This window comes from Ascidiella aspersa, chromosome 6 (assembly GCF_963924565.1).
Source record: "Ascidiella aspersa chromosome 6, kaAscAspe10.2, whole genome shotgun sequence".
Classification (NCBI taxonomy): Eukaryota; Metazoa; Chordata; class Ascidiacea; order Phlebobranchia; family Ascidiidae; genus Ascidiella; species Ascidiella aspersa.
This window is the reverse complement of record NC_139452.1, coordinates 2,669,012-2,692,058: the sequence shown is the minus strand read 5'-3', so window position 1 is coordinate 2,692,058 and position 23,047 is coordinate 2,669,012. Positions and strand designations below refer to the sequence as shown.

At 36.1% G+C, this 23,047-nt stretch overlaps 3 protein-coding genes across 3 annotated transcripts; all 3 read left to right on the top strand.

Moving 5' to 3' along the window:
* Nucleotides 1-211: 211 nt before the first annotated feature.
* LOC146139149 (testis-specific serine/threonine-protein kinase 3-like) lies at nucleotides 212-6,483 on the top strand. Its single transcript, XM_083391703.1, has 5 exons — nucleotides 212-355; nucleotides 1,128-1,358; nucleotides 3,615-3,860; nucleotides 4,353-4,507; nucleotides 6,288-6,483. The coding sequence occupies exons 1-5, from the start codon at nucleotides 212-214 to the stop codon at nucleotides 6,481-6,483; spliced, it is 972 nt and encodes a 323-aa protein (XP_083247829.1).
* Nucleotides 6,484-8,216: 1,733 nt separating this feature from the next.
* On the top strand, nucleotides 8,217-22,701 carry LOC146139147 (UNC93-like protein). The gene is made up of 7 exons (XM_083391701.1): nucleotides 8,217-8,276; nucleotides 10,643-10,934; nucleotides 19,735-19,841; nucleotides 19,989-20,180; nucleotides 21,800-22,034; nucleotides 22,319-22,486; nucleotides 22,676-22,701. Exons 1-7 carry the CDS (start codon nucleotides 8,217-8,219, stop codon nucleotides 22,699-22,701), a joined length of 1,080 nt encoding a protein of 359 aa, XP_083247827.1.
* On the top strand, nucleotides 17,766-19,468 carry LOC146139148 (protein unc-93 homolog A-like). The gene is made up of 3 exons (XM_083392245.1): nucleotides 17,766-17,959; nucleotides 18,432-18,581; nucleotides 18,949-19,468. The coding sequence occupies exons 1-3, from the start codon at nucleotides 17,821-17,823 to the stop codon at nucleotides 19,170-19,172; spliced, it is 513 nt and encodes a 170-aa protein (XP_083248371.1). The 5' UTR covers nucleotides 17,766-17,820; the 3' UTR covers nucleotides 19,173-19,468.
* Nucleotides 22,702-23,047: the final 346 nt, after the last annotated feature.

Sequence of the window (23,047 nt, the reverse complement as noted above, 5' to 3'; positions counted from 1 at the left end):
TTGTATTTAATATTTACTGTAATCCTTACCTTTTTTCAGTCATATTTTCACAAGACGTGATTGACAAAATAAAAACTAAAATTCAGAGCAAATACATTTACTTTGCATTGTTTATTACGTCACAAGGCCATAACACAGTCTCTTGGTTTTGCCCTTTAAGGTGCTTTTGCATCATTTTTATATTTTTAAAAACTTACTTTTTGCAATTAAAATGGCCGAAGAAGCGGTTTCCGGTGATAACATTTTTCACCGAAGTCAGACCAAACAGCAAACGTACAACTCTAGCGACTTTTTGCGTGGAAGAGGTTACATTGTACGGAATACTGCAGGGGAAGGCACATACAGCAAAGTTAAGGTAATAAACTATGCAGTTATTTGACGAGTTTACTGCTTTTGCTGAATTCTCTACAGCTTTAAGTTAATGCGGTGAAACCTACAGACTTGGAGTTGTACATTTACAACAAAATGTTAACACCAATCAGGGGTCAAATAAGATGCATTTAGTTAGAATAACGTGTTGTTTATATTTCATTATAGTTTTAAGATTTGATAACTACATTTAAAGTAATATTTTGGTTAAGCTAATTGTTTTAATTATAAGCATAGGCAAAACCGGCTAAATATATTTCAAATAGTCTTTTCCAAACGCGAAACGCGGATATTTATAAAAGGAGTGAAAAAAGTTGGTCAAAAAAATAAGTAACTTGCAAAACTACAAACCTAAGCTAGCACAGAGTGTAAGTAGAAATACGCTCAACTTTTTTATAACTCTTAACTAAAGGAGCCGAGTGGTTTTCCAAATTTTTTTTCCAGAGGGCTAAAAGCTATAAATTTTAGAAACGTTTTTAAGTTCATGTTAGTGCTAATACAGCTATAGACACTGTAGCCTATTCTAAGGGTATAAAACATGTTGGTGTCTGACAGATACATAATTATATACTAACGTTATTAAAGTACGCTACAGGCGAAGCAGACCAATGATTGTTAGTAGCCTAATAGCAGAAATAGGCCAAGTTTTAAAAAGACCGTTGGATAAATTTGTAAGACCGTTTTGATCCCCCAAAACACACAATAAAACAATGACAACAAAACACACCTAATAAACACTGACAATACCGTTTTTTCAGAGAGCTTGTTCTGTTGTGATGAAGCGTGATGTTGCCATCAAGGTGATTTCGTTGGAGGAAACTCCTGAGGTTTTTCGGCAGCGATTTCTTCCGAGAGAGCTTGATGTCCTCTCGGTGGTCCATCACCCAAACATCGTGAAGACATACGAGATTTTCCAGACCAGAATACCTTCCATTGTCTTCATAGTAACGGAGTTTATGCACTGCGGAGACTTGCTAGACCACGTCAAGGTAGAAAACTTTAATGGTATTCTACTATTTAGAACTAGGGGTTTAATGAAACATACACACACACATGCGTGTTAACAACTGTGATCTAGCCCTTAAGAAACTGCTTTTTGGCCAACGATTACGGCTTACGTAGGCCTAATCATTGGTAGGCCTACACTGAAATCCAGGCGTATGACCGGAGGTCGTGTGTTCGAACCTCACTGCAGACTGTTTGTTTTGCAAACCTGTCCTGCTTGCATTATTGATCGACAGGTAAATCTGCGATAGCTTTCGGTGTACTAATTATTCGAAAGCCGTAATCGTTGGCCAAAAAGTAAACAAATGTGATTTAGGCTAGTTGTTTTTCTAGCCCATCTTGCTTGCATCATTTTTTCGTCAGATTCGGTGAGTCTGCGATGGCTTTCTGTGTGGGACTACGGAGGTCCGTTAATTTTGCTTCATTTTTATTTTTTTTATTACTTAGGCAATGTTGTCAGACATATAATTTGGGTAGATGCCAGATACCAAAAGATAGTACTCGTCCAATTAAAAATTAGTTGTAAAGCATTTCAGGTAGGCCACTGTTTGTGTTTTAAATACGTATTTTCTATTCTGAAACGTTATTTTTTTTCGAAAATTGCATATTAAAAAAGTAACTTATTCCTTTGCCATTTTTTACCATAGCAATTATGACTTCATTTAGTATCAAATGTGTCGGCGGTACATTTTGCTAAAATATCGGTAATTACTATAACAAAACAGAGTTATTTGCCATTATAAAATGAAAAACATCTCAGAACATTAATTACGTCAATCGAGACCAGATTCAAAGTAGGGCGCGACTATTCTCTTAACATATTGTTACTTAGAGTATAAGTTACGTGTGAATAAAGTGCTTAAACTGGGTTCTTAGAGAGGTAAGATATAAAAAATGCCATAATAAACTAAAATACTACACAAAGACTGTTCGTGTAGATTCTTAATGAAACACAACAAGTTAGGGCACACAAGCAAATTACAAATTAGATTAAAATTAACCGCATTTTGCTCTAATTCTTCGAATTGGAAAACTAGAATTATCCAGGGCTATGCACGGATCTGTCAAACTATGCACGGATCTGTCAAGCTAGAATTATCTAGTTGTTCAAGTCTGCTTGAAACATCCTGTCTCATAATTGCCAGACAAAGGATCAGGTAGTTTTTTACAATACTTGGCTGGAGACTAAAGTAATTTCAAAATGACTGACTGGAACTTTATTTTTTCAATAACATTGGCGTAAATCCAGACATTTTAGCCACATTTTAAAACAATCGAATGTGAACATTTTGCCAATTTAACTTTGGTTTTAATTGACTTTGGTATATGTATAGTACATGAAAACACCATTCGTCCTAATAAGAATATCAAAGCCCATACAGAAGTAGGTATCATTTTGAACGTTTCGAATAACTCTTTATTGATTTTCAACATAGCAAAATAACTCTGAATAAAGAGTTATTCGAAACGTTCAAAATTCAACCTACTTCTGTATGGGCTTTGATATTCTTATTACGTCTTACTACAACCTCCAACCATTATGCTCCAAAGACCATTCGTCCTGTTTCAGGAAAATTCGTCCTCTTCAATTGACTTGACTGGGATTTTAATGTTTTCTTGTTCACAACACCGGTTACGGCTTTAAAACTCCCTTTCTTATAATTGTAGGACCAAGGGGCAGACTTGGACCCAAGTCACACACGTGGTAGTGTTACGTGTTTATCAACACGTTAAACACCCAAATTGATTAACTGCCACAAGCCAAATCTTAGAGTTCATTAAGTGATTTTACGATGTGATAAATAGGGTTTTAGATTACGCGTTACAGCTTTCGTTTGCCAAATATTTTCTTCAGTTACATAATATCTTATTTGATGATGTAAAGTTTTCCGTATTGCTGTGTGTAAAATTCCTGAGTTTTCCTGCTTTAGTTCGCCTCGTTTCAAACTTGACATGTAACCTTTAATCTCGTAATCTATAACTGTCAGTTTTGCGGGCGGTTTTCTCACGTTCTGCAAAACAAGCCACTTGTTGTTACAATATACTTTTGATTGGAATTTCTAGTTGTGGTTATGACAGGCAGAATATCTGACCAGAAACCTTCGCAAACAACAAGAACTCAAGCGTTTGCGACCCGCCGGGCAACTGTATGGGGTAAGGGGCCAGGCCCCAGTGCACAGGTCGCGGTGGGGCGTAGCAGGTTTAGATCAGTCTTGCAACATTCTGTTTTATAATTCCAGGACAAAGGGGCAGTTGACGAGGCGACTTGCCGGTGTATCTTCACCGACGTGTGTCGAGCAGTGGAGTACCTTCACTCCAACTCGATCGTCCACCGAGACATAAAGTGTGAGAACATTCTGCTTGATCTGAGCGCACACAGGCGACCTGGGCTCAGTTTTGTGGCTAAGCTATGCGACTTTGGATTTGCGAGAAGGTTCTCGAAGCCTGATGCAAAGACCGAAGGGTCAGTTCCTGAACAGGTGTGGAATACAATAAACATTGGAGCATAATGGTTGGAGGTTGTAGTAAGACGTATAGTAAGAATATCAAACCCCATACAGAAATAGGTAGCATCTTGAACTTTCGAATAACTCTTTATTCATTTTCAACATTGTCACTAAGGAGTACAGTAGCTATATCCCTTTGAACTCTTCAAAAATCTTTATTATTTTTTAACATATTACGCAAATGAATAAAGAAATATTTGAAAAGTTCACAATGCTACCTACTTCTGTACGATTTCATATTCTTGCTTAGTGTGGAATACCCTAAAACAGCAATTTTATAAAACACTGCCTAGTGAAAACACTACATTTCAAACCAAGTGATTTGTCCAACAGACTTAAGTCAAGTCAAGTCAAGCTATTTGTCAAAATACTTGAGTCAAGTCATTTTGCCTAAACTACTTAAGTTAAGTCAAGTCATTTAAAAATAGTGACTTAAGTCTTTAAAACACTGACCTTAACCTGTTCCAGAACTGTTCGAGCACGTTTTGCGGATCTGTGGCTTACGCTTCGCCGGAGATATTGGATCGCAAGCAGCACAACCCAACCCTAGCCGATGTTTGGGCTTTAGGGATAGTATTCTTCATCACCACCTTTGGGTCGATGCCATTTGACGATACCAACGTCAGGTAATAGAACGTCAAGTTGACATACCGAAAAGGCCAAAGCTTTTAAATATTTTTGTGAAAAAAAAGCTCCCCACGTAATTTTGTACTCAGTTGTATGGCTTAACTTAACTGCCTATCGGATGCTCAGCGCTACACCAAATACCTTTAAACTGTATTAAAAAAACATACACTGGATAAAATAATATAAGGCGTAAAACAATAAAAGCGACCAACGTTAAAGAAAACGCCAATTGCAGTAGTTTGGAGACGTACATTCACACCGCAACAAGAGGAAAAATGTTGTAAGTGCAGTGGGTAACTAATTATTAGGTGCCAACGGAAAACGTGATAAGATATGAAATAAAGCGAAAAGGTGAGGTGCAAAAGTGGAAAGGCGATATAATTTACGTGAGTGACAAAGAAAGGGTGAAAAGAACAACACGCGTACAAACGATAAAACTGAGAGCACACAAACGATATGATAATCGGTGAAACATACGTGGTAAAATGCATAAATTTCACTGAAGGCTCGTTTGTGGTATAGTAACTTTCAATACAAAACTTTTATCTAAAAAGTCTTTCAAATTAGACAAATTTATTTAGAAATGCCACAACAGACGAAGGCACAATTCACATAACGATGCGTTAGGTGGGTATACAAAACTTTTTAGACGTAAATCACAAAAATGATGTTTGAAATAAAAAGTTTCGTTTTAGAACTTAAGGTATTATTATTTTGTAAAAGGTGCCCGAATTTTAATTTTGATGTTTTGTGTGTGTCGCAAGCGATAAGAGTTTAGAACAGAGGTCGGCAACCTACGGCCCGCGGACCGGATCCGGCCAGCCGATGTAATTTATCCGGCCCGCCGCCTCTTTGACAAACTAGACATAATTGCGAATAATTCTACGTCTTCTACGACCGCTTTCTTAACGTTTTGATGCTGCCTTTTTCAATTAGATCAGAAATTATTTACCGTTGCGCTGTGGAAGGCTGCCAAGTGCGTCACGCAACTACGGAAACCGTATTAAAAAATATAAGACATATATTTTTTAACGTTTTTTATTTTCGATAATGTAATAAAAACTTGCAAGAAATTTAAAAGAAATACCGGTATACCCCCCAAAAAATCGCGCTCGCTTCGCTCGCCAGGCTAGTCTTCACTTAAATAGTTAAGAAACACTCAGCTAGATTAACTTTAGATGTTATCGCGTTCCCCAAAAGTAGTTTTATTACACTTTTCATTACTAGTATGGATGACGACGTGTGAACTCAAATTTTTAACCAAACAAACCCTTTTTTTTTGCGCTTTGCGTCAACACTTTACTGCCTCTATAAATGCAATTAAACACGTTTTTAAGTGCAAAATATATCCGAGGCCCGTCTGATTCACAGTTAACCTAACGCTTCAATAACACAATTCTTTGTTATCATTTTGTGCGGCCCGCAGTGACCTTTCTGAGTTTGGTTTTGGCCCGCGACTAGAAAAAGGTTGCCGACCCCTAGTTTAGAAGCAAGTCCCCGTACTATTTTAACAGCCTCTTTGTGTTTTGTGTGGTTATGAAAATATTGTGTTACTTTTTGCATAAAACAGATAACAATAAGTCCACTAGTTAGGTAAACAAACATATTAGAGGTAAATCACAAAAACAGACTTTCAAATCAAATAATTTCGTTTTAAAACGTTTTTTTTTCACTTCAGACAAATGGTTGAAATGCAGAAGAAACATATTAGAGGTAAATCACAAAAACAGACTTTCAAATCAAATAATTTCGTTTTAAAACGTTTTTTTTTCACTTCAGACAAATGGTTGAAATGCAGAAGCGGAACATCGTCGTTTCAAAAGTGGCAGGAAAAGTCGGCCGCATGGTGGCGAGCTTCATCCAGAGGGCGTTGAACCCTGACCCCGAGCAGCGTCCCACGGTTGAGCAACTTCTCCAGCATAAGTGGATCTTGCAGAGACCAGCTAAGGAAAGTTCAACTTCATCGACGCTATAGATTCCACGCCTGAGCTTAACTGTATGTTAGTCTCATCTCTCATGCGCGTGTGGTTTTGTTGGGCCTTGTAATGAACTTTACGTGCAATACATTGAATGAAGCTCGCCTACGATGAAAAACTGTAAAATTTGAAATATAACAGATATGCAGATTGGTAATGAATGGAGTTAGAAAATGGGTTAGAGTTAAAATTAGTAGGGGAGTTAGTGATGTACTTAGGGGCGGGTTTGGGATTAGGTAAAATGCAGTTTAGGCCTGATTCTGACCATTTAGGTCTTATTCCGACAAGTTTAGGATTCCGATTTATATGTAAATACGACTATTAGGTATTAGTCCTATTTTGGTCTTATTCCAAACTGTGTTTTGTTCCGAAGTTGATGCTGTTTTTATTTCGGTCTTATGGGTGGAGTCCTGTAAGCCTACATGCCCAAATCAAAAGTTCTATTTAAATAAACGTAGAAACAGTCGTTAGAATGTTAAAGAATGCACAATGTAAAGTAATACACTTTGGAGAACAAATGGTTGTTGGTATAGTAAGACGTAGTGAGATATCAAACCCATACAGAAGTAAGTATAGCATCCAAATATCACATGTCAAGCAATTATTTGCAATAAAAACTTTAATAACTAAACAAATAACAAAATTTTGGAGCATAATGGTTGGAGGTTGTAGTAAGACGTAATAAGAATATCAAAGCCCATACAGAAGTAGATATCATTTTGAACGTTTCGAATAACTCTTTATTTAGTTTCAAAATAGAAAATGGACTATGTAGATATTCATTTTCAACATAGTCTACAGTTTATTTTCTATGTGAAAGTAAATAAAGAGATATTCAAAACGTAAACTAAATACTACCTACTTCTGTATGGGCTTTGATATTCTTACTACGTAAAATAATACAGCGATCTAAATGTGAAACTAACATACATGACACAACGTGTGTAAAAGCGTCCTGCCAAAAAACACTTTGTCAGCAGTTGAATTTGTTGGTAAGCGTTAACCTACTGCAACGCTCTATCAAAGCCACAAGTCTACGAAGTGAAGCGTTAAAGCGTAAAACGCCAAGTCTGAAGAATTTGCAGTAAGACGTTTGCAGCAGAACTTGCAGAAGAGGCGAAGATCAGCTCTCAGTGCCACTTCTGAAAAACGAAATTCTAAAGGAAATCAGTTTAAGGCTTAAAATATTTGTCATGACCAGATATCACAAGATTACTTTTTTTACTTGTATGTGAATGTGTTAAAAAATAATTTCCATGTTTTGCTTTGAACTTAGATATATAGGAATGTTGTTCTTAAACAGAAGTGCAGACCTAAAGCACTTTAAGTAATTGGTATTTCATCAAGCTATACCGTGGCAGTTATCCCGAATTATTGAAACATAAAAAGCCTTAGTTTTTATTAAATCGAAGTTATATTATGTAGGTAGGGCGCAAAGTCTTTAAATAGTGTTTGACGAAATCTTAAAAAACATGTAAATATTTATTTCAATATAATGAAATTAGCATTTGGCTTTTCTTTTTATAGATTTCAGGAGGATTGAATCCCTGGTTTCGTTATTTCTAATTACTTTCCTCAAAATACAATAGGTAATATTTTAGTGGTAAACTTGTTTCGCCTGCCGCCATGTCTGATTCACACCTAACCTCACCAAAGAACGAATGCGCAGTTTTGAAAAAACGAAGCCTGTTTATTCAGTTCTTTGCCTTTATTTTTGGTTTAGCGGTTACCTATGGAGCGCATACCAGTTTTATCTTTTTCCAATCAAGCTTCCATATTGAGAGCGGAGTTGGTAAGTTTAAAATAAATAACACACGTAAGGTTTTTTGGAAAGATTAGAGAATCATTTCTCCATCAAACGAAAGAAATGGCTTTCAAACGTTTCGAACTTACAAAAATACAACCATAAGGAACTTTAAAATCCTAATTAAAAGTAAGACTGCTTAAGTTCTTTTTTAAAACACAAAGTAAGAGACGTTTTATTTCGTCTAAAGTTTTATTAAAATCATTCGGATGCATTCTTGATTTCTTCTAAATACGTCAAACTAAAGCATAAACATACGTTTTACAGCGCCATATATTCCATATTACGGTTAATTTGAAATATATTTTATCAAACAAATATTATAAATTGCGTCAAAAAAAGTGAAACTTCGTTTTATCTCAGGCCTTTTATCCGCGGCCACATCTTATGTAGTGGGCGGTTTATTCACAATCATTGGAACTCCAGTTGTGATTCAAGAGGTTGGAGCGAAAACTGCGATCGTTGCTTGTCACTTTGGTTTTATTTCTTACGCCCTTGCGAACTTCTATCCAAGTAACTAAAACTTTTCAAACTTTCAACAGTGTTGTAATGACTAGACTTGCTTTAATTATGACTTGACTAGGACTTGACTTAAGTTATTTTTCAAATAAATTCACTGGGACTTTAGTCATTTCAAAATGGCTTGTTTACAACACTGTCTTTCAACGTCCATCGTTGTAGCTTAGTATACATTTGCAGCATTTAATGGTTGAATATTGTTGTGGATTTGCAATGGTCAAAGCACCTGCAAAACAACCTGTAGGCCCTAATGTGTTTAACGCGGGGTTTCGCAAACTTTTTAGGACCACTATTTGTGGATCTGTTTTATCGCGGACCATAATACAAAGCAATAAATAAAACCGATTTTGATTTATTTACAAAACTGACAACATCAATAGGAAGGATGCGAGAGCTTCTTTTTGCACAAATCATTAATTCTCGGCGTTGTTTGTGAAAAGCAAACTCGTAAGTCAGAGTCTACGGAAAGTCTGGACCTGTACGTTTTCGAACAACGATAAGAACGTATTATTACGTCATCGACGAGGAATATAAGAATTTTTCGTAAACAACTTTTTGACTACAATAAAGGCGCAACAAGTAAGATTTACGATACTGGATAGCAAAAGCTTTCAAAATCATTAAGTTGTGAATAACTGCGGCAAATATCTTTACAAGTGTACGTACTGTACAACGTACATATGTGTGACTTTTAAATTTCTGGTCATACCGCCACAGACCAACTGCGCAGTCGTGGCGGACCACAGTTTGGGAAACCCTGGTTTAACGTACACTTTTCCAAAATACCTCGACCTAAACTGTATTTAACGTAACTTCGTTTACTTTGATTTTATGATTTCAGCTGTTAACGCTATTGTGCTTGCGTAAGGAAATTCAACGGAATTTTCTCTTTCGTGCGAAAGTATTTCTGTATTCTGTTCGCCAAATAGTACAGAGTCCTGATTAACTTACTTGGGTTGTGATTTTCTCAAGAAAGCACAGATAGTTTCAAAGAACAATTAGCCTGCAACACCACACTTCTAACCAGTAGTTCGTTTTCTATTAATATTGTATTTTACACCACTAAATAACCGAAAGCATAATTCATCCAAGTTTTTTAATTTTAAAATACGCCTTTTAAAGCGGATCATAATTGATAACATTTGGCAAAAAAAAAAGAAAACTGAAGCTCAAAAAGTCTTTGAAATAGTACCTGTGTTGTGAAGAAGTCATTTTGAAATATGTCCCACTCAAGTCATTTGCATGATAACTTAAGCCCAAGTCAAACATTTGCGAAAAATTGTAGTTGCATCAAAAAATAATATTGAAGTGTTAAAATTCATAATCTTTTAGCAAAATTTTTAATGTCTAAACTTAAGGTTATTAACGCATATTTTACGAAAATTAGCTTTTATATACACTTGAAATTAATGAAAGTTATTTGCATTAATGACCTAACTCCAAGTCAAGTCACTTTCCACAAAATACGTCAATCAAGACGAGGAATTTGAAAATATTAACTTGAATTACCGAAGTCCTTGCAACCCTATAAATTATGATACCAAAACTTAACAAAAACCGACGCTGTCTTGTTGCAGGGTTTTACACAATGATTCCAGCAGCTTTGTTAGTTGGTGTTGGTGAGGCAGTTATACTGCCGATTACCTCACTTTTTAGCGTTCACTTCGCAAGATGTTACTCCCGATTGCAAAACAAACATCGCGATTTCTACCAAGCAAAGTTCTTGGGCTGTCGTTGGTTTGTACCCAAAGTTGTGATGGTAAACAATATTCAGATCTGTTTTTTATTCGAAAAAATGCTGCGTTTTATGATACAAAACAACTTTGCTTTACAAGGTTTTGTGTAGCCTTACCAACTACGGAATCTTGTTCGGTGGGAAACTCCCTGATGCGAGCGTGGGGCTCAACGACACTCGGTCGCAGCGTTTACTGCGCGTCTGCGGTATCAACGACTGCCAGGATTCGAACCTTACCGCCCTGAACATCGACCAGTACGCCCCTGACCCGCGCACCACTTACATCGTTATCGGCGTCATTGTGGCTCTGATGCTAGGTGGCGCCATTGATCATGGATTGGTTTTGAAAAAACTTGACCGTAGTTTGGAAGCAAAAACATCTTCGCGAAAACGTAAGCTATCTAAAATTGTCTAAAACAGCATGTTATGCTAAATGCTTTGCCATAACCTAGTGTGATATCATCCATAGCAAAAGTATTTTTTTTTTCTATCTCCCCTTTTGGTTCTTTTCTATCTCCCCAATGTAATAAAATCCCATGTTATTGAACTATGACAGCCAGCAAAACAAAAATGTTATTCGTTTTTCCAAGATTAGTTTACTATCACCTTACCAATAAACGTTTAGAAATTGTTTTTAAACCAAGCAATAACGTTTACAGCAAACTCACTTCATTGGGGTGATTAACTGTTAAATTGAATTGACATTTATAGAAAAATATATTTTGACATTACACTAAACTACACTTGTCAAAGTAGGACCGTTAAATTAAGTGTTTGCCTGCCTGTAGAGACATAATTTGTTTTCACTGTAAAATCTATTTGCAACATTGTTTCCTGTCCAGAGTCTCGATCGTTGAGCGTGGTTTATTTCGAGGAAAACAAAGTTATTCAACCAACAACCGTAAGTATTTTCAGCTAGTTTTAACGACATGTTTATAGCTGTCATTGCAAACAAAAAAAGAAATTGCTGAAGTGGCTCAGATGAAAATGACTTACGATAATTTCATCTAAATTTTCAGAAGAAATCAAGCTGAGACTAGGGGTTGGTCAATACACAAAATAGAAATATATCGAAATACTTTTTTTTTGGGGGGGGGACTTTCAAGATGCTTGTAATGTTACAAAATATCCTTCCAGGCAAAAGATCCAACGCCAGACTCGTTTAGAATCTTTCTGGTTGTTTTCAAAACCTCCAAATCCACTTTTCTTCACATGATTAAACCTCGTCAGTTGCTCATCGCACCTTTGGCTACATTATGCGGTCTCCAGCCAGGATTTGTGTTTTCTGAGCTTACAAGGGCTTTTGCATCTTGCTTGCTTGGAGTAGACAAGGTAAAGTATTTATACTTTTAATCAATAATGAAAAATGATAGTTATCATCAATAATGATAGTTACAGTCAGTAAAGGTAAAAATTTCTATTTTTTTTACTTGGCTATATTTGATACTTGGGTTACATTTTTACTTGGGTTACATCGTCTTTAACCATAGTTAAAAAACGTCCAAAAAAAAATTTTTTTTTTAGCTAGTTCAAAATTAGGTTAAACTCTGACATGTTACTTCAGACGATCATCCACCTTTAAGACTTATTTGTTGAACAGTATTTGCTTTGTCTATGTCGCAGTTTTTGTGTTATTTGCATACTTTTTATATTAAAATATCTCTCTTTTTTGCCAAAACGTTTTTGTTTTATTGGCACATATCTGTTTTACATATCTGTTTTGCAGGTTGGGCTTTGCGCTGCCTTGTACAACTTGGTAGTTGCTCTTGGTGGCCTTCTAACGGGCAAACTGATATCAAGTTTTGGGCGAATCAAACCCCAGATGTTCGCCGTCCTTCTGTGCCTCACAAACTACACTTTAATTTTGACCTGGGCGCCGACTGCTGGCAGCACTTGGATGGTTTATTGCTTCTTTGCTTTATTTGGAGTGGTAGATTCGATTTGGAACGTCACCTCAACAGGTTAAATCAGGGGTTCTCAACCTTTTTAGGCTTGCGGCCACCCTCAAATATAATAAATAGATTGCGGCACCTCTTTAAGACATTTCAGTAGGTAAATCACTAGAATGTCACAATAAATGAAGCTAGAGTTGAGCAAAAATCACATTCTTAAAGATTCTCAAACATCCCTCGGCAACCTTAAGCATTAGAATGGCACCCCGGTTGAGAACCATTGGGTTAACTATTCGGTGTGTTTCAATTATGCAGCACTTTTTGTTCAAGTATGTTCCAACACTTTATACTTCGGCTAGTTTTATTATTTTCATATTTAGCCAACAAATGCTTAAGTTATTATCATAACACACTGATTTTTCAATTTTGGTATTTTTAAAAGTATCTTAAAACTGTGAACCAGTTGTGGGGCTACCTATCAGCTCGTGAGCAGCCTTTTTCCAAACTGAGTACAGGGTGCGCCAGAAAAACCTACCACATTTCAAACTCGGAAAAAGAAACAAAATTTATAAGCCATCAGGAAAACATTTATTGTCACATCTACCATTTGATGTACTGGTACTGATGTTTTAAAAATTACATCCTGTAGATGGCGCCCTCGAGATATAAAACATTGTTGCAGGCGTTTTCTAAAGTTTTCCAATACCCGGCGTGTCATTCCTTGCCTTATCACTATTTGACGAATAGACGCTTTTATTGGGGATATATTAAAGCTGAGGTCTCCAAAACTCGGCCAGCAACTATTTAGGCACTAAAAGCGTCTATTCTTTAATCAGTGGAAGGAATGACGCGCCGAGTATTTAAAAACCAGCAGTCGCCTGCAACAATGTATCATATCTTGAGAGCGGCATCTACAGGATGTAATCTTTAAAACATAAATACATCAAATTGTAACCTTTTGACTTTAAGATGAGACAATAAATGTTTTAATTTCTTATATATTATGTCTTTTATTCCTAGTTTGAAATGTGGTAGATCTTTCTGGCCCACCCTGTTTTATGTAGAACCTATTTGAGTGGTTTACCTTGTGGTAATTGTTTTGTAGCCATACACAAAATTAGGCCTAGAGAGCGTAACACAGATAAATGTTTTAAAACATGGTTCAAATCATAGGTATTATGACAAACTGTACACTTTAAAATCATTCTAAAAGCCAGTTACTTTTAAGGTTTGTTTATTTAAACCAGGAATGTCCGACCTTTTTGCAGAATGGGCCGCATTGCCACTTTAAAAAATTTAAATTAAAAGGTGACGTCATAAGTTACGTCATATCAAGACGTCATAAAAAAACTGAACTTATAAGCACCCGCTCTTCGAGAGTAAACTCGTGCGCAAATATGCAAGTAATCTCGACCTTATTTGAGTTTTTACATGTTTGGGCTGACATATTTCCTTAAAACGGTCCGGAAACATACACAATTAGAAAAACAGACATCTTGCTTAGCAATGATGGATGCACAAAGTGTTCGATGGATGTTGAAATGCAACATTAGACTCGATTCAGAAAAAGCATAAGATTAGGCCTGCATCAAATACTGCGTGTTCTACAAGTTTTGATGATAGTCGAAACAATTGTTTTTAATAAAGGCTACTGAAAGTGAGAATAAGTGGTGGGCCCAGTGTTTTTTTAAGGTGTTTTGGGGGACCGAAACGGCTCCCAAATTTCTCCAGCGGTTTCCCAAATTTTAAAACTTTTTGGTATTTAAATGAAACACTTGCGGTCTCTTAAAACTACTTAGCGGTCACCCAAACCAAACCTTAAAAAAAAACCTGGGTGGGCCGCACGTAAATATCAGGCGGGCTGCAGGTTGGACATCCCTGATTTAAACTCTTTCGTTAGGGTTAATACGGGAGAAAATAAGTTTTTTTAAATGAGATGTCACCTCTAGAAATTTATACAATATTCTTAAGCTAAATGAGCTACAAAAATATGTCGGAGACCCGCTCTATATAGATTATATTTATATTTTAAGATGTATACGCTGCCTACTTTCCCAACGACCAAGACACAGCTTACTCTTTATGGACTTTCTGGTTTTTGTTGGGATTTGCAATCCAGTTTGCTTGGAGCACCAGCATTTGTGTGAGGGAGAAGATATACATTCAAATCGCGCTTCTACTATTTGCAACTATTTGCTACTGTAAGCAAAGTTAGCCTTTATACTTTGGCCTAAAAATTACATTGTACGCAGCCTACCTAAATTTTTATTGCCAATAGCCATACAGACAACTATACGGGGCTTGGATTCTCACTGTGCTTTGAATACCTGATAAATAGGGCGATTATTTTTTGACTTGTTAAAAAAGTCATTATTTTGTCAAAATTTACACACAAGGTCCAAATTTGTCAAAACTATTTCAAGTCAAAATCGATTTAAAATGCACATAAATCGTCTATAAAGTTAAAAAATACTATTGGCATATTTTGAAATTGTCCTTTAGTTAAACCTTTATCAAAAAAAAAATAGTTTTGAGTTATACACAACAACATTCTAGCTGTATTATATCTTCATTAGAGCAATATGCGGTATAGCGAGATGACAGAATTAACTACCCAGGCCTAGTTGATCACATTAGGTTGAGCTAGAACTTCGTGTTTTTTACGCTTGTGATTTGCAATTATCCCATTTCCTATTTCGATAACCAGGTTTTTGTTAATCTTCTGACTTTTTTTATGTTGTATTTCAACTGTTTACACAACTTTTCTTAAATAACCACCGTCTTGTTTTTCTTTGCCGTTTTTATAGTTGTTTGTTTTTTTTATATGCCAAAAATATCAACTAAGCTTTTAAGAATTTTGCATAATCCCAACAAAATATTTGATTTGTGAACCATCAATCGTCAGAGAAGCATCTAACGAATGCCAATCTATTAATGTAGTATACTTCAAACAACAATATATTGTTTAAATTAATCTATTTCTAATAGTTCAAAATTTTGTCAAAAAATGTATTTTAAGTCAAAACTTTAATTTTTTAGGTCAAAATTTATTATTTCTAGGTCAAAAAATATTCGCCGTACTAATGATATTATGGTATTTACCCATTCTTGGTGTAGTAAGGTTGAAATTTAAACTATGAATCGTTATATACCAAGGGTTGTTAAACTTTTTTTTACCGCGGAACCCTAAATTTTTTTTGCTTTGCGTGGACCACAGGAGGCGAGAAATTTAAAAATTGACGTCACAATACAAATACAATTCAGAAATCTGCCAAATTCGGTCCAAAAAAATGTGAAAGTGTAATTGAATCTCCATTCCGTGTAAAACCGTTCTAATTTTTATTAAAGTTATTTTAAAAATTGATTACTTTCCAAATATACACTACTATTTTCATTAGGCCTTCATGGACCCCCTAAAACTAGTTCACGGACCCCCAAGGGGTCCATGGACCCCAGTTTAAGAACCCCTGTATTGTTATAGACTGTTATAATGTGAAAAGTGTAACGTTTTGTTTAATTTATTGGTGCGTCATAATATAAAAAGGTTTACTGACCACTGTTCCAATACAACGAAATTTGTTGCTTTATTTTTGCAGTATATGCTGAATTCCGGGAGCAAAGAAACAAAAGCAAGCAATTGTCATCATAAAAACTACAAACCTGAACCGAAATATTGTTAATAAAGCCTCCTTAAGTCAAAACATGTTTAAACACGTGTACATGATTGTCTAACCATGACTCAACAGCGACCGAGCTTCCAACTGATCAGCATACATTTGAATGCATTTTTATGCACAAATTGGTTGCTGTTTCTATATATATTAAGCATGAGCTTGTATTTTACAACTTGTTCGTTTTTGAGCATAGGTTGGTAGTAGAACAAAAACTAACACGAGGTTTAACCCCGCTTTGCTGTCCTTGTTTTATTCTCCAAATAAAGTTTAGAACCGCCGTAATACATAGTTTTTAAATAAACGGGACAGAATTTTTTATCATCTTTAGGCAAACATTAAACTAAAAATAAACACACCTAAAAGAATGAATAAAACAATCAGATCTTTTTTACCATAAAACAAAGGGTTAATATTCTAAAGCAACTTTAAATGATATTTAGTCGTTTAGACACAAACCTGTTTTTACAAGCTAGAGTTGAAGTTGAAGTTTAACACAAAAAGCAAGTGGACCGCAAACCATGAAAAAGTGCGTTGTGAAAATCCGCGTCAGCTGGCAACTTCTAAAGTTCTTGCCCAGCTTTAACCGCCGCCATTTTTCTGGCTCAATTCCACGACCCAGGGTTATTAGAGCGTGAAACTTGCAAGGTTAAGTTCTTCGACGAAATGCTGATCAGGCAGACATGGGCTCAACCTAAGTTTTATCAGCAAAGGATTACTTCAATTGTAACCAAGAAATAAATAGAGTTAAATTACTTGTTTTTATCATTTTATTTTGGTTTTGGGCAAAATTACTTGAATAGAAATGTTATGTTTTCGTTAGGCATTTTTAGTAAAATTGAGGTAATAATGGGACCTAAGTTATTACTAAATAAATTGTTTACAACACTGATGAAACGCTAATGACGAGCGACTAACGTGTACGGCCAGGTGTAAAGTTCGCAATTTCCTTGTTTGCCTTTGTGTTGCAAATGTTAGATTTAACGTGAACCTTTACACCACGTTGCGGTCACAGGTCATATTTATGTAAATATTCAGCTTGGATAAGCACAGCGTATAATGGCTGCGCAATAGTAATGCATATTAGTTCTAACTTGGAAACGTGTGACATTTGGAAAAGTTTGCTGAAGTGAGTTACGACTGTTCTTCTTTTATATTTGTTCCGAGAAAAGTTGCAGGGATTTTGTTGTACTAATCGTAAAAACTTCTAAGTTCGTTTATTACCATTGGGACACCACCAGGGGATATATCGCGAGAGCCATGGCCAATCCCCAACAATCTAAAACTTTGGCCTATTTTGTAAATACGATATTAGTGTGTTTCGCGCCGATCTAGGTTACATTTCAAGTTTGTCTTAGCCCGTTAAGTTTGAATTGCTAAAAGGCGCCGTGCGTTTTAACACCCTCGATTAATAAAGTAACGTACAAAGGCATAGGACTTGCTTCACGCAAGTTATTTTTTCTTTTTATTATACAAATACGTCACGTTTTTACGTAACTTATGGCGTGAAGTTTTAAAAACTTTCTGACGTTATCTTTGAATTTGTTTATGCCTCTAAACGAAATCCTAGATGAGCCGCTGGTTACCTCACGACAGATCAAATCATTGTGGGTAAAAGGTTAAGAACCATTATTCTATATTTAACAGTTGATATTTTTAGCGCTATAACTATTGCAATTATAATTGCATCGTCTGCTCCAACATAAATCACACAAATGGATGGATATGTGGATTTAGAAAAGCGAAGGCTCTTGATCCAGTACTTTGCCTTTATTCTGGGAGTAGCAGTCACCTATGGATCCTATGCCACTTTGCTTTTTTTTCAGTCAAGCTTCCATATTGAGAGCGGTGTCGGTAAGTATCAGTAGTACCAGTACAATAGGGTCGGGTTAAAACTAATTACTCACATGAAACCTTTAGTAATTCTTAGAAGTAATTTTACCATTGTTTAAACTTTAAAATTTGTTTCTTTTAGCTAAGCGATTACTCTGTATTAGGACCAGTTTTAGATCTTCAAGTCAAAATTTACCACGTATAGTTCTATATAAAATGTCCCAAATAGGCAACGATCAATGTATTTTATCGCAGGTCTTGCTTCCTTTGCAACTGTTTATGTTGCGAATTTATTCACAGTAGTTGGAACTCCAGTTGTGATCCAAGAGTTTATTTTTAACGGCGTTAAAATTCTATTAATTTTCTTTAAAAGTGTCGAGTCTTCTTGATAATTTGTTTTTGTATTCCGAGTTTTGATTAAACTGTTTAGGTTTTTGTATACGACTACGTCTAACTCTAAGCGGATGAAAATTATAAATTAATTTAATTCTAGGAATTGTGGCAACCTCCACAGCCTTTGCAACGGGAGGATTATTCACAGTGATTGGAACTCCAGTTGTGATTCAAGAGTTTGGGGCAAAAACTGCGATCGCGGCTTGTCACTTTGGATATCTCGCTTATGTCCTCGCTAATTTCTATCCAAGTATAGACATTTTAGTTTACTAATTTCCAATTTGAACTTTATATTATTTCTAGCTTCTGTTTTTGGCTAGAAAAAGTATTGTTGTAAATAATTCATTTTAACTTAATTCCCTGCCAAGTCATTTGAAAAAAACTTAAGTCAAGGTCAAGTCATTTGCAAAATAATTTAAATCTAAGTCAAGTCGTTTTAGATAAATTAAGTCAAGTCGCAGTTAAGTCATAATTGTAGCAAGTCGATTTCAAGTCAAGTCATTTTCATAAAAGTCAAACTTGAACTAAAAAACATTCCATTTTAAACCAAGTCCGTTTGAAAACATATAGAGGTCAGTCAGTGTAACAGCTTCGTACAAAAATATTTTTTGTTTCAGGGTTTTACACAATGATTCCGGCAGCTATAATAGCTGGCGCAGGTGAAGCAATGATGCTGCCTCTGATGTTACTTTTCAGCGTTCACTTCGCAAGATGTTACTCCCGATTGCAAAATAAACATCGCGATTTCTATCAAGCAAAGTTTTTAGGTTGTCTGTGGTTTGCAGAAAAACTATTACTGGTAAAACCACCTATATGTTTTTTTAAATTTTTTGAAGAATAGGAATTAACAAATACACTAGTTTTCCTATGCCAGGGCTTGTGTAGTCTTATAAGCTACGGAATCCTATTTTCTGGGAAATCCCATGATGCGAGCGTCGGGCTCAACGGCACTCGGTCGCAGCGTTTACTGCGCGTCTGCGGTATCAACGACTGCCAGGATTCGAACCTTACCACCCTAAACATCGACCAGTACGCACCTGACCCGCGCACCACTTACATCGTTATCGGCGTCATTGTGGCTCTGATGCTAGGTGGCGCCATTGATCATGGATTGGTTTTGAAAAAATTGGATCGAAGTTTGGAAGCAACGCGAAAACGTAAGCAAATTAAAAAAAAAGTAACCAAACAACAAAATATTTTTCCATTAAGATTGACATAAAACCTGTTATCACAAAGCACAATGTCTTACTACTGAGCCCGTGTGTTGCAGAACCTAATTTAGTTCGACTTACTCATACAAAACTCTATAGTAAAAACAAATCAATAAATCAATTGGAAAATTGATTAAAATAAGTCTATATATGGTTCCAATTCCCCTATAGTAACCTATATTTTTATTCTAGAATCCATTTCATTGAGTGTGATTTCTTCTGAGAAAAAGAACGTGATTCAACCTACAAAAGAAAACAAAATCATTGCTAGAACAGCTGAACAAGAAAGTAATTCACAAGTAAATAAGTCTATGGTTGTTTCTCGGCCTTTTCCGGTATATCCGAGGTCGTGAGTTCGAACCTCGCCTTTGGTGTTTCTTGAAATTGTAGGTTAACTGATTTTAGTGCATTATTCATCTTTACGCTATAAAATATCCCTTTCACAGATAGATTCGGCACGAAACGTACTTCGAATTCTTCGGGTTGTTTTGAAAACCACCAACTCTACTTTTCACCACATGATCAAACCTCGTCAGTTGCTTATCACACCTGTAGCTATATTAAGCGGTTTACGGCCGGCTTTCGTTTATTCTGAGCTTTCCAGGGCTTTTGCATCTTGCTTGCTCGGAGTAGATAAGGTAATTAAGGCATAGATGATTTGTAATAATCAATTAGGGTTAAAATTGGATTAGACAAGGTTGTGCAGCCTGTTTATTGACCTGATTTGACAGGCCAGGGTCAATAAATACTTTCGGTCAAAAATGTGTCAACCTCACTTTAAGGCTGTTCGTTTTTGTAATAAGGTAATGGTATGTGCAAAATTACGGCATTTAATTTTGTGTGTTAAGAGGGGAAATGAACGTAAATCGTGATGAAACTGCTATCCTTTAAAGCAGGGATGTCGAACCCGCAGCCCGCGCATTGCGGCCCGCTTGATGTTTACGTGCGGCCCTGTTACGTGCTTAATTAGCACTACAAAATTATCACCGGTTGCTAATTACGCCGACTGTAAATTCTAACATCCATTATTAATTTTGCGCCTTTGTTCTTAAATGTAGGGCTAGGAATTAGGTTTTCGCATTTCGAGACATGTATAATTGTATAATAACGTAATATTCTTGTGCGCTCTGGTGTTCGCTGTTAATTGGACTCTAGACATGTTTTTTCCTGTCTCTAAACAACGCTGCAAATCTCACGATCATTTATCGCTTGTTTTCCGCCGCGGTTTAACTTCTCACTAAAAGGTCCGCCCAATGTTATCTTTCCACGAAACGGCCGCCCTGTAAGGCGGCCTGGGGTTTCCGGGAGCGCGTCGGTTCCCGTGAAAAGGAGTTTTGTTTTAGCGTATATTACGAGCGGCTGACCGCCTAGACCTGAGTATAGACGTCTGGGTGTAGCCTTGTGAAATTAGCGAGTAAAACTTTAAGTGTCATTATGCTCTGTCTGTCGGTTGTTTGTAAGTAATCGTGTGTGTCTAAATGTCATTATTGTTTGTGGTGTAGTAATATTCTACTCTTGCAACCAATACATCTGTACATTGGGTTTTCTTGTAGTGGTCTTTAATATAAGTTCCCTTGGGTAGGTTATTTTTTTTGCCCGAAAATAAGGACTCACTAGCGACAGAAAGGCCTAGGTAATTTTCTAGAATTACTAGTTAAAGTCGTAACAGGCCCACCACTTATTCTCACTTTCAGTAACATTTGTTTTTACTATCACCAAAACGTGTAGAACTCGCAGTGTTTGAGGTAAGCCTAATCTTATATATTTACGACTATAAACGAGTCTAATGTCGCATTTGAACATCCGTCGAACACTTTTGTAGCATTATTGCTAAGCAAAATTGGTGTTTTTTTCTGAATGTGTGTTTTTGCGGACCTTTTTAAGGAAATATATCAGCCCAAAGGTGTCGTACCATGACATGATACGGCATGGCGATATTTACTTGCATATTTACGCACGAGTTTACTCTCAAAGAGCGGGTGTTTATAAGTTAAGTTGTTTTATGACGTCAACATATGACGTAACTTATGACGTCACCCATTTAATCTAATAGGTTTTGCCGCCTATCGAAATTTTTAAAGTGGCAATGCGGCCCATTCGGATAAAAGGTTGGACATCCCTGCTTTAAGGTAATCTCATCTATTTATTTAATTTCACGCACTTCAAACCCACGACTTAGAATCCAGTCACCAGTATTTCCTGGAGTAATAAATACCGGTGGATAACCTGTTTCATTACACACGCATATTTAAATTAGGTTGGACTATGCGCTGCCTTGTATAGCCTAGTAGTTGCTCTTGGTGGCCTTCTAACGGGCAAACTGATATCAAGTTTTGGGCGGATCAAACCCCAGATGTTCGCCGTCCTTCTGTGCCTCACAAACTACACTTTAATGTTGACCTGGGCGCCGACTGCTGGCAGCACTTGGATGGTTTATTGCTTCTTTGCTTTATTTGGAGTGGTAGATTCGATTTGGAACGTCACTTCAACAGGTTAGTATTTTGGTATGACAGGTAGATTATATGATTTTGCAAAGTTCTTGTGATTGACATGTCCAATAAATAACGCAGTGCTCATTTTGCCAGTGCTAAAATTCTTATTTATTCGCTAACATCATGCTGACACTAGTTTATTTCCCACAACTATAAAACAATAGTTTTGAACTATATCAAAATTAACTGATTATATTTCTAAAGTTGAATAAATGTTCTATTAAACGCGAATATTTTTCTGCTTTTTTTCAAATATGTATGTAGATATATTACATGTTTTAAAGACTTATACGCCGCCTACTTTGCCAACGACCAGGACACAGCTTACACTATATGGACGTTTTGGAATGTTTGTGGATATGCAATCCAGTTTGCTTGGAGCACCAGTATTTGTGTGCGCGAAAAGATATACATTCAAATCGGCTTTCTACTATTTGCAACTCTTTGCTATCGTAAGTGTCCTAGAAAATACAACTTACAACAAATTCCAAAAAAACAGATAATGGTTGGAGAGACGTAATAAGAATATCAAAGCACATACAGAAGTAGGTGGCAATAAGTCTTTATTCATTTTCGACATAGAGAGAAGGCACTGATGGTAAGTGTATATATACCGCTGTAAATTCGCTTTTGTTTTTCAGTGAATGCCGAATTTCGGGAGCCATAAATCAAAGCAAGCAATTAACATCACAAAAACTACAACCTGAAGTTAACATTCGTAGAAGAACTTGCCAAATTCCTTTGATGTATTGTAAATTATCTGATCGACAAACGACTTAACTAAAGTCATTAAGCATATTTATCTTAAGTTTTGCACATAAATAATTGCTTTCTATATGTTGCGTTTTGTGTTATTTATTCAATTAATTAACTGCTCTTAATCGGAATGGTTTATCAAAATTTTCATGGCAAGGACTGGACGTGAAATTGACTTGTTGGGGACTTGACGTGCTATATATTCAAAATGTTGAAAAAGGTATATTTAAAAAAACTTGCTCCTAGCGATAAACAGG

Bases quoted from the DNA above. Each gene is read 5' to 3' on its own strand.
- LOC146139149 (XM_083391703.1), top strand. From the start codon at position 212: ATGGCCGAAGAAGCGGTTTCCGGTGATAACATTTTTCACCGAAGTCAG. The intron at 3,861-4,352 runs AATACAATAAAC...CTGTTCCAGAAC, and splicing joins CAGTTCCTGAACAGGTGTGG to TGTTCGAGCACGTTTTGCGG. The intron at 4,508-6,287 runs GTAATAGAACGT...TTTTCACTTCAG, and splicing joins TTTGACGATACCAACGTCAG to ACAAATGGTTGAAATGCAGA.
- LOC146139147 (XM_083391701.1), top strand. From the start codon at position 8,217: ATGGAGCGCATACCAGTTTTATCTTTTTCCAATCAAGCTTCCATATTG. The intron at 19,842-19,988 runs GTAAATAAGTCT...TCCCTTTCACAG, and splicing joins AACAAGAAAGTAATTCACAA to ATAGATTCGGCACGAAACGT. The intron at 22,487-22,675 runs GTAAGTGTCCTA...TTTGTTTTTCAG, and splicing joins ATTTGCAACTCTTTGCTATC to TGAATGCCGAATTTCGGGAG.
- LOC146139148 (XM_083392245.1), top strand. From the start codon at position 17,821: ATGGATGGATATGTGGATTTAGAAAAGCGAAGGCTCTTGATCCAGTAC. The intron at 17,960-18,431 runs GTAAGTATCAGT...ATTTAATTCTAG, and splicing joins CCATATTGAGAGCGGTGTCG to GAATTGTGGCAACCTCCACA. The intron at 18,582-18,948 runs GTATAGACATTT...TTTTTGTTTCAG, and splicing joins CCTCGCTAATTTCTATCCAA to GGTTTTACACAATGATTCCG.